This window comes from Trachypithecus francoisi, unplaced genomic scaffold (assembly GCF_009764315.1).
Source record: "Trachypithecus francoisi isolate TF-2019V2 unplaced genomic scaffold, Tfra_2.0 Lachesis_group4, whole genome shotgun sequence".
NCBI lineage: Eukaryota > Metazoa > Chordata > Mammalia > Primates > Cercopithecidae > Trachypithecus > Trachypithecus francoisi.
In genome coordinates, this window is record NW_022681469.1 from 82526156 (window position 1) to 82537795 (window position 11640).

The 11640-nt window shown below is 33.7% G+C and overlaps 1 protein-coding gene across 8 annotated transcripts in view; it reads left to right on the plus strand.

Moving 5' to 3' along the window:
• Positions 1–11169, plus strand: part of PHF14 (PHD finger protein 14) — a 200478-nt gene extending 189309 nt beyond the window's left edge. For 3 of the 8 annotated variants that reach the window (XM_033194692.1, XM_033194693.1, XM_033194694.1), the window contains 2 exons: positions 8819–8850; positions 10967–11169. In XM_033194692.1, the coding sequence (XP_033050583.1) occupies positions 8819–8850; positions 10967–11084 (150 nt within the window). In that variant the 3' untranslated portion in view covers positions 11085–11169. The other 5 variants (XM_033194698.1, XM_033194701.1, XR_004433291.1 and 2 more) reach the window with 4 other exon arrangements.
• Positions 11170–11640: the final 471 nt, after the last annotated feature.

Sequence of the window (11640 nt, forward strand, 5' to 3'; positions counted from 1 at the left end):
ATTTGATTGGCTTTTGAAATGAATACCTTAACACCATTCTACTTACAAGGGTATTGTACATTGAGGACATCTTATATTAAACAGTTTCTAAATTTCCTAACTGAAAATCTTTATCTAGACATTTTGTTATTTAGATACTGAGTTGTTTCTTAGTCTCAAAATTGTCATTTTAAACTATTTAATAGTATCTTTTAATAATAATATCAAAAGATTTTAAGTATTGGAATATTTAGATCAGGCTATTTTATATCTTAATGCAAATTATAGTTTTCACTCTGAATCTTATAAACTTGATACAGTGAAATCAAGTTCTTATGTAGGTAATATTATTTTCCTTAAGAAAATTTGTTACTTTCATTTTTTGAATATCTGTTATTTATTCTAAAGTGATGTTAAGATTGTTACAATGCCATTTATATAAATTCTATTTGTTTTTGGTTTTTGACATGATATGATCTATAACTGTTTTTTTTTAAGTTCTGGGATACAGGATGTGCAGGTTTGTTACATAGGTAAACGTGTGCCATGGTTTGCCTAGAACATCAAGACTCAGCAAAGGAAATATAAAATTATATTTTTAGTATTTTCTTCTACTTTTTATTGTGATGTCAATTAAAATGGCCAACGATGATGATTGTTATTTTTCTGTTTATTTCTGAAAGAAAAATGTATATTATGAAATGATTTTCTTAATTTTCAAAGAAAATATTCAAACCAATCATAATAGAGATGATTACCACAATAGAAAAGTGGGCAAAAATTAGGAAAACTACATTCTTGACTCTATCAATGTGGGTATCTTGGTTATGACATTACACTACAGTTTTGCAAGACGTTACTATTGGAGGAAACAGAGTAAAAGGTACAAGGGATGTCTGTATTATTTCTTTCAACTGCATGTGAACTACAATGATCTCAAAATTAAAAGTTCGATTTAATTTTTGAAAGTACAGAAAATTTAGGAAAGGCAATTTATAGAAAGAAAAAATTATAATAAACATGAAAATATATTCCTGGCCGGGCGCGGTGGCTCAAGCCTGTAATCCCAGCACTTTGGGAGGCCGAGACGGGCGGATCACGAGGTCAGGAGATCGAGACCATCCTGGCTAACACGGTGAAACCCCGTCTCTACTAAAAAATACAAAAAAACTAGCCGGGCGAGGTGGCGGGCGCCTGTAGTCCCAGCTACTCCGGAGGCTGAGGGAGGAGAATGGCGTAAACCCGGGAGGCGGAGCTTGCAGTGAGCTGAGATCCGGCCACTGCACTCCAGCCCGGGCAAGAGCGAGACTCCGTCTCAAAAAAAAAAAAAAAAAAGAAAATATATTCCTTTTTATTCAAAACGCAAACAAAAAGGGAATGAGAAACAATTTTCCCCTTCTATCAACTTAATAAAAAAATTTTTCAACTTTTATTTTAGATTCAAGAGGTACATGGGCAGGTTTGTTACATGAGTATATTGTGTGATGCTGAGTTTTGGGGTATGATTGATCCCATCACCCAGGTAATGACTCTAGTACCCAGTAGTTAGTTTTTCAACCCTTATTCCCTCCTTCCCTCCCCATTCTCGTAGTCCCCAGAATATGTTATTGCCATCTTTATGTCCCTGTGTACCCAATGTACTCCCACTTATGAGTAAGAACATGTGGCATTTGGTTTTCTGTTCCTGAGTTAATTCATTTAGGCCTCCAGCTGCATCCATGTTGCTGCAAAGGACATGATTTCATTCTTTTTAAAGGTTGCATAGTATTTCATGGTATATATGTACATTTTCTTTATCCAGTCCACCATTAATGGGCACCTAGGTTGATTCCATGTCTTCACTATTATAAATAGTGCTGCAATGAACATACAAATGCATGTGTCTTTTTGGTAGAATGATATGTTTTCTTTTGGATATATACCCAGTAATGGGATTGATGGACCTAATAGTAGTTCTGTTCTTAGATAAAACTCCAAACTACTTTTCACAGTGGCTGAAAAAATTTACATTCCCACCAGCACTGTATAAGCATTCCCTTTTCTCTGCAGCCTTCCCAGCATCATTGTTTTTTGACTTTTTAATAATAGCCATTCTGACTGGTGGGAGATGGTATCTCATTGATACCATCTCACACCAGTGAGATACCATCTCAAAAGAGAGATCTTTCTGATTTGCATTTCACTGACAGTTAGTGATGTTGAGCATTTTTTCATATGTTTGTTGGCTATATGTCTTCTGAGAAGTTCATGTCTTTTGCCCACTTTTTAATTAAGCCATTTGTTTTTTTGCTTGTTGAATTAAGTTTCTTATGGATTCTGGATATTAGATCTTTGTCAGATGCATAGTTTGTGAATACTTTCTCCCATTCTGTAGTTTGTCTGTTTACTCTGTGTATAGTTTCTTTTGCTGTAGAGATGCTCTTGAGTTTAATTAGGTCCCATTTGTCAATTTTTGGCTTTGTCGCAGTTGCTTTTGAGGACATAGTCATAAATTCTTTCCATAGGCAGATGTCCAGAATGGTGTTTCCTAGGTTTTGCTCTAAGATTCTTATAGTTTGAGGTCTTACATTTAAATCTTTAATACATCTTGAGTTAATTTTTGCATATAGTGAAAGATAGGGATCAGTTTCATTCTTCTGCATATGGCTAGCCAGCTACCAGCACCATTTATTGAATAGAGATAATATGGCTTTTTTTTAATGGCAGTATAGAAGTTGGGTAAAACTTAATTTTAGGGTCTGACTAAGCAAAAAATATTTTTCTCTCAATACAAGTTTTAAGTTTGATACAATGAGCTGAGTGTTGTATTAAATTTTTCATTGTCCAGTGAGAAGGATAAACAAAATGCTGTCATGTCCTATTAAAGAAGGCATTGTTTCCACAATGGCCAGTCCTAAACAATTCATGATTATTGCTTATATTAATGAATAAGTAATATACTTTTTTGTGTGTGTGTATGACAAACTTAGTTATTGCTGAGTAATTTCTAGTCATTTATGTCTCTGAAAATTTTAATGGGCCAGTCACTGATTTGTATTCAATCTGAAAATCTCCTGAGTATGGAACTGTAATTTGACTAGTGATCTTGCCTATCTTGAACATTTTTAGATATTATTTTTAGATTTTAGATAACATTTTTAGATATTATTTTTGTCTAAATATTTCAAAAGCAGGTAATAACTTTTAGATAAAAATATATTTTATTTAAATAAAAATATTTAGGTTTTAGATAACATTTTTAGACATTATTTTTGCCTAAATATTTCAAAAGCAGGTAATAACTTTTAAATGAAAACATTATAAATGAAGGAAGGTTACCAATGTAGGAGCCTCTAATATAGATTTCTAGCATACACTTTCATGCATATTTCCCAGATAGTAGTAGTTTACTACCCAAAGGAAAATTTTCTGTTGTCAAGATCATAAGTTCGTCATGGTTATCAAACATACCCACCATAAAAGAATTCACCTGTCAGAAAAGGCTGTTACAATATTCTTAGCCCCTTCAGATTAGCACCGTATCTTAAATATGTCTTTTTTTGTCTTTTTTTTTTTTTTTTTTTTTTTGAGACAGAGTCTTGCTCTGTCTCCCAGGCTGGAGTGCAGTGGCACGATCCCAGCTCACTGCAACCTCCACCTCCCAGGTTCAAGCGATTCTTGTGCCTCAGCCTCCTGAGTAGCTAGGACTACAGGCATGCGCCGTCACACTGGCTAATTTTTTTAATATTTTTAATGGAGACGGGGTTTCTCCATGCTGGCCAGGCCGGTCTCAAACTCCTGGCCTCAGATAATCACCCACCTTGGCCTCCCAAAGTACTGGGATTACAGGTGTGAGCCACGGCGCCTGGCCAGATGTCTTAAACATCTAAAAATATCCGTTATAAAAGTTGTAGCTTTTCATATTTATGGAAATATATAAATTTATCAAATTGGGATTGTGCCCATTAAGAGTCTACCCTAACTCATACTTATCATCCATCTTTCATTTCCTTTCCTTTCTTTATCGTATTTTGCCACTGTTACTTTTCACTCACTGATCTTTGTTGCCCTTAGTGTAAATATGCCCTCTTCAGATGACTATGCCAATCCTTAGGGCCTTTTTTTCCCAGAACAGAGGGAGTCCCTCTTGATCCGAGGTCATACATGGGAAATCCAAAGTTGTTTTCTTTCTTTCTTTCTTTCTTTTTTTTTTTGAGATAGAGTTTTGCTGTTGTCACCCAGGCTGGAGTGCATTGGTGCAACCTCGGCTCATGATGCAACCTCCGCTTCCCGGGTTCAAGTGATTGTCCTGCCTCAGACTCCCGAGTAGCTGGGATTACAGGCACACACCACCACTGCCCCATTTCTTTGCTACGAAAAGCTGCCACAAAGAAGTAAAAAGTTACAGACGGAGCTAAAAACTTACTCTACTCAATCTGCTCCAGAATCATGAATTGGAGAGAGAAGTGATTGCTCAAGAAAAGAAATCGTTATTTATGTATTCTCATATATGAAATTAGAAATTTATTACTGCCCATTTTCTATCTTATTTGCTATTTTTAAAATTTTTCCTATTAATAAATTAACGAATGTAATGTTGTAGTATTAAATAAAGGGAGATCTCTTTGATTATCCTTTGTTTGAATCACTAAATAGAGAAAAAAGGTAAGGTTTTAAAAAAGAGCTCTATTCTACTTAATGATATATGTGTTTGAGCTGAGTTTACTAAGAACATCCCAAGTTACTTTAATTTCATAATATAGCCTTGGAATTTCTAATTAAATATGCACCTTGTGTCATACGAAAAAATTCTTATGCTTTTTACAGTAAATTTAATTAAGCATTTCTTGTAAGTTCATTTCAGTATCTATCATGGCTCACTAAAGTTGGAATTCAGTTGTAAAATGGTATATTAATTGCCTTTTATATTAAATTAAATAAGAATCTCAAATATGCAAAGTCAGGAAATTTAATTGTGGTCTTCAATTGCTTATTCAATGCATTGGAAAACTGAATGCAGAAGTATAGAAAAAAAAAGGCCAAAGGTTGTTAAATGTAGCATATCACACACATTTTGCACTTTACTTAATGATCCAAATGTTTATTACTATGAAGTAAATGCACCATTTAAAGAATTATGGTGAAATTGTAAAACGTTAAAAACTCTAATTAATTTCAGGCTGAAGCATGCAGTGTGCTCATTTTGCCTAAAACATTTTCATTATTGTCAGTATTTTTCCAGTTATTAAGATAAATTTTTTCTTCATTGTGCAGCACTAGCATATTTCTGTATTAAAAACATAGTTTTAAATACTGTTGAGAGTTATATATCTAGCATATGTTTTTAAATGAATAAAAGAGTGTAGTTTTTTGACCACAGATTGAAACGATGTAGTCTATCTGTTTTTCTACACTTGTTCCCGTAGCTACCAACAGTTAGAACAGGTTGACTGTCTACATGTTTTTTCCCTAAAAGCTATATATGCTTGCACTTTTGAAAGAAACATTATTAAAGTATAGAGATAATTCTGACTATTAATTTGGATCCAGTTATAATAACTGTTCCTTGTCTGGTTAGTAAAAGGAATATTTAAAATCTAAAGAAAATATCATAAGAATATAGAAACATTTTAAGTTAGCGCCTGCCTGCACCATCTCACCTCATTTTACTGTTGTACCTCCATGTATGTTTGCTGGCTATGAAGAACATATTTGGTAAAATAAAAACACATGACATCTTCTCTTTGTAATCATAGAGTCTTGTAACTCTTACTTATTTCTGGCAATAGTTTATTCATATGGCCAAATTATAAAGGGACTTAGTAAAAGAAAGCTATATTTTCTGATTATGAAAGTAATCTGTGCTCACAGTGGGAAAGAAAGAAAATGTGGCAAAGCACAGATAAAATAAAAATCAATAATACCACCATTATGAACATTTTAGGTACTTAGGAATTTGGGGTAGAAGGATGGAAAGCAAACTATTAATTATAGCTCTATATTTCAGTGTAGAGGCTACAGGTGTGTCGCATTTCTTTTCTCATAAAATCTTGGCCCATACACTTTACTTACTTTATTTGAATTTAGGAAACTTTCATTAAGTAGCCATTTTTATTTTCTGTTTCTTTAATCATCTTACTTTGAAATAATTTTAAATTTACAGAAAAATTGCAAAAATAGTATAGAAATTTCCCATTTGCCTTTTATCCAGCTTCCTGTAGTGTTGCCACTTTATGTAATCATAGTACAATTACTGAAACCAAGTCATTAACTTTGAGAGGCTACTACTAACTATTCTACGAACCATTTTTAAATTTTATCAGTTTTCTCACTAATGTCCTTAAAATATATAGTCCAAGATTCCCACTGCATTCGGTCATCATATCCCCATAGTCTCCTCCAGTCTGTGATATTTCCAAGTCTTGTCATTCGTAACCTTGACATTTTTTTTTTTTTTTTTTTTTTTTTTTGAGATGGAGTCTCACTCTATTGCCCAGGCTGGAGTGCAGTGGCACCATCTTGGGTCACTGCAACCACCACTTCCCGGGTTCAAGCAATTCTCCTGCCTCAGCCTCCCCAGTAGCTGGGACTACAGGCTTGTACCACCACACCCAGCTAATTTTTTTATTTTTAGTAGAGATGGGGTTTCACCATGTTGGCCAGGATAGTCTCGGTCTCTTGACCTTGTAATCTGCCTACCTCAGCCTCCCAAAGTGCTGGGATTACAGGCATGAGCCACCGTGCCCAGCTGACCTTGACATTTTGAAGGCTACTGTTTAATTATATTGTATGGGGTTTATCTGATGTTTTCTCAGATTAGAATTAGGTTATACACTGTTGGGAAGGATACCACAAACCAGAGGTGATGTGCCCTTTTTAGTACATCGTATCAGGGTGTTAATATATATTATTGGTGATATTAACCTTGACCATTTGGTTAAGGTGGTGTTTGCCATGTTTCTCCATTATAAAGGTCCTTACATCAACATCTATAAAGATATAAAGAAGTAATAGGGAGAGTTGCCCTTTTGTATAATCCTTTTATATAAAAGGATTGCAAGATTTTAAGAAATCTTTTAAACTTGGAAGTCTACAAGGTAAACATAAAGTTATCTGTACTCATAGAGTGTAATTTGTATCCAAGTATTACCTGAGTGATATAAATTCCAGATGCTAAAATAGTTGACCATTGCTAGGAGCTGGTTACCTCCTAAGAGGAAGGAAAAGAATGGATAGGAAGGAAAAGAATGGATAGAATTGCCATCAATTCTTTGAACTGTCTTGAGAATGAAATCACATTTATAAATAAAGAAAAACAGAGGTTCTCCTGTATCACAAATTGATAGAGCAAACTGAGTAACAAAATCTTGCAAGTTTTATTTAGTGATAAGATAAATATGGCAGTGTTTTTATTTAATTTCTCTGTTAGAATAACCCAGTCTCATATTGCCACCTGGAGTATCAGCCCATTATTACATGGTCCATCTGTGCCTAGAAATTACCATTCTCACCACAGTTCTGTCAAAGTAAAAAGAGCAAGGCTAAGGAACCAAATTTTGTCATTTGATATTCTAGGTGTTACTGTTAATTGAGTGCACAGTCTTGAAATTTCACATATAACTAGCAGATCTGCAAGGATGTTACAGTCAGTGTGTTTTTTTAGAGTATGAATTAACAAGTTTAAACATTAAGAGGTAAGCCTGTCTACTTTCCAGTAGCCTCAAAGGGTACATTTTCTTCACGACTGTTTCAGAACACTTCATGAAACAAATGTCAAACTTGTCAGGGCTGTCGCTAAGAAAATGATCCGTGTAGCTAGGGTCTTCTTTCATTGGGAAACAAACAGATGTCTTATCTCAGCAGAGAGAAAACAAAAACCCTGCTATATATCAGAAGACATTTTTACTTGCCTATAATATCCAGTAGTAAAGAAATGCTTTGGTAAAAAGCTTTCTTTATGCAGTCATTTATCAATTATATTTTTTTGCTGTCTGAGTTACTTTAATGATTTTTATTAATCTGGAACTACATATACAGTTCTTAGAAAAATTGACCTGCAATGTTAAAAACACAAATTAGCACATCCAAAAAGACTTCCCTAGAGCTTTATTAGATCAAATGTTAATGTTTTTATTTATGATAAAATCTATTACTATTATTTTGATAATGTTATGTTATAGCAATTTTAGTATTATACTCTAGCAATTAGAGTTAAATGCCTTTTTCACCCTTTCATAATCCTTTTCTGCATCTAGGGTACAGCTATCCTTCTAAAAGGAAGAAAGAGATTGGCGCTTATTTGTTATATAAATGACTTAACAGCATAAAAGGCAAGATGCTTTAAGACAAATCCTCAGCACAAAGAAAGGTGTGAAACAGTTATGTACCTGTCCTGAACAGCAGGCAGTGTTAGAAGGCATGCATTTATAAGCTGTACTTTATTACTAAGAAAAATTCAACAACAAAAAGACAAACATTATATTAAGGAATGTTACTTAACTGGCATATCTATATATATCTTATCCATATATTAAAACATATTCAAATTAATGGAAGTTGCAAATTTTTATTTCACTTAACAATGTTCCAATAGCTTGTATCCATAGTTAAACATGAAAGCAAAGTATATAAGTACCTCCTAGTCCTCAGGGTTATTATTAAGTCTTTACATTTCTGTTTTGACTTAGGGCAGCATTGAAGGTTGCTAGAGAAAACTAGATAACCAAGCTTGTTGAATCGGGAAGTCATGTGGTGCAGAAACTTAGTAGACTGTCCGTGTGATAAAGGCTCCATCTTTCTTTTATAAAGGGTATGAGGTTGATAATGGCTATTTTGACTTATGTTGCTTCAAACATTTCAGTGCTGTTATAGTAAGTTAAGATTGCTAGAAGTGTGAGTACTAGCAATCTTAATTTACGATAGTTAAGAACAATATTGTGCTTTTCCAAATTATGTATTAATTCAGGCATACCTTTTATTCATTCATTATTCCACTGTTTCACATAGTTCAGAAAACACTGATTGTACTACAACTATATACTAAGTATGCCCTGTTAGATGGTAGGAATGTCTAAGATACAGAAGATAAAACTTCCCTTTGAGGAACATAAGGACAAATTCAGTGCTACATATCAAAAATGTATTGCCATTGGTACCTGCGGATTTAACACTTTCTAACAGTGTCTCTCCTGAAGAAGACAGGGGAAAGTGTAGAGTAAGATTTACTTTTTATTAGAATGTAGTTAAAATGTAATCTCTAGGCTGGGCGCGGTGGCTCATGCCTGTAATCCCAGCACTTTGGGAGGCCGAGGCAGGCGGATCACAAGGTCAGGAGATCAAGACCATCCTGACTAACATGGTGAAACCCCGTCTCTACTAACAATACAAAAACTTAGCCGGGCATGGTGGCAGGCGTCTGTAGGTCCAGCTACTTGGGAGGCTGAGGCAGGAGAATGGGGTGAACCCGGGAGGCGGAGCTTGCAGTGAGCCGAGATCGCACCACTGCACTCCAGCCTGGATGACAGAGTGAGACTCCGTCTCAAAATAGATAGATAGATAGATAGATAGATAGATAGATAGATAGATAGATGAGATACATAGATACATAGATGCATAGATAGATAAAAATGTAATCTCTAGGAACATTGTCTAAAAGTAGAAACCACATGTTCATTAATAAATTTTCACTAGTCAAACTTAATTGAATATATCTATTCACAGGAGATAAAATAGGGAAAAAATGAAATGACACACAGTGGCTATCATACTTGGAAAAAAAATATCAAGGTTACATTGCCAAAATGATATTCAAAACCCCATTCCTGGTGTTCTATGTATCTATAATGATTCAGATTTGTTGATAATATTGATAATGTCTCTACTTTCCCAGTGTTAACAAAGTGTAAATCACAGATTCTATTGAGTTTAGAGAAACAAAGTATATAAAAAAGCTTTTTTCACCTGCCTTAATGATTACTGGCAAGTGTGTAGTTTGTCATAGAAAACAAATATGCATACCTTGGTTTGCTTTTACTTAATAAAGTCAATTCAGAAAATAAAGCTCAACAATTATTTAATTCAATTATTTAATTTGGTTTCATCAGATACAGAGATAGAGTGATACGTTTGATGATACTGATAATTATTACTATTGTCTAGAAATACTTAAGAAATTGATGTTTATACTTTAACTCAGAAGAGTACCTTTATGTCAGTTAATAAAAATAAGTAATCTTATATGATAAATCAGAAATACTAGGAAAGCAAGACTGTTTTCTACTTGGGTGTTATTGAGGGAACATGTATGATGAGATGGACTACAAATTGTAAGATGAAATATTTTTCCAGACTCTCATTATTTATACTTTGAAGGTTACCATTTAATACTGAACACAAGATGCACTTCATTTCTATGAAAGCAGACATTATGATGTCACTTCATCTATTCACCGTGTTCCACAGGAACCTGCTATGAATTATGAGGCCACCACTTAGAACTGAAACTGTAGAAGATTGTAAGCATTCTAAGCCTGACATGCACATGCTTCCTATTTTAGACCTCACTGATCTTCAGATAACATATGGTGGTACAAGTAATTGGAAAATTGGCACACCTGTCAAGAAAGTATACTAGATGGGACAAAAAATGCCATGCTGAAGCACATGAAGAGTCTTAGAAATTAAATGTATTGCTTTTTATCAAGCAGTGAAGTAAAAATATCTAGCTCATCTCCTGCAAAGAACGCTTTTCAGTGGCAGGTGTTTCCAAAGTAATTTTTAGGGCGTTGTTAAAATTGGTTGCTTTTAAAAACATATAGAAAATTTTAATGTGTACTATAAAACAGCACCTACTGCAAGTATTTAAATGTTACATAATTTTACCATTTGTGTTTAGGATTACTGGAATTGCAGTAGTTCATAGTTCTACGATACAGTTAAAATGTGTTAAGTATAGCTGATAAATGTCCTAAAGTTTATATTTTAATGTTTTCTAAAATTTATTTCACAGGAAGATGAAAATGAAGCTGAAAGAAAAAATATATCTCAGGAACTCAACATGGAACAGAAAAATCCAAAGAAATAAAAGATTTTCTGTAGTGTTTTTGAAAAGTTTGCAGCTTATGTAATAGCAGATAAAATTTCTAATTGTAAAATGTTAAATTGTAAAATCTAATTTGCAAAACGTTCTCAATAAAGTCATTCAAAATGAAATAGGAGCTTGTATTTGGAATTCGTATATTTTTAGAGTAATTTCGACTTCTTTATTTAAAAACTGGATCTTTAAAAGTTCTTAAAAGGAGAAAAATTCTTAACTCAAATTTGAGAACAGAGACAATGTTATTTTTTTGTAACCTGTTAGCACGTTTAAATGACCTAAAAAAAACCTCCCATAGTCTTTTTCCTCTTACTAGACTCTGTGTTCTTTAAGGGCCTTAACAGAATTCTGATTTGCAATATAAAGAAAAACCAACATATTTCAAAAATGAACAAGGAATGCTTGCACATGAAAGTGGTTAAAACCAGTCAATGCCACAAGGAGAAATACTGTTTCCTGATTTCATATATTTATGTATCACACGATACTCTAGGACTGCAGGGAAAGACTAAAAAGAAATGATAATTTAACATTCTCTGGCAGAAGTAATGCCACTGATTTATAATTTATAAAACATTTACTAAGGA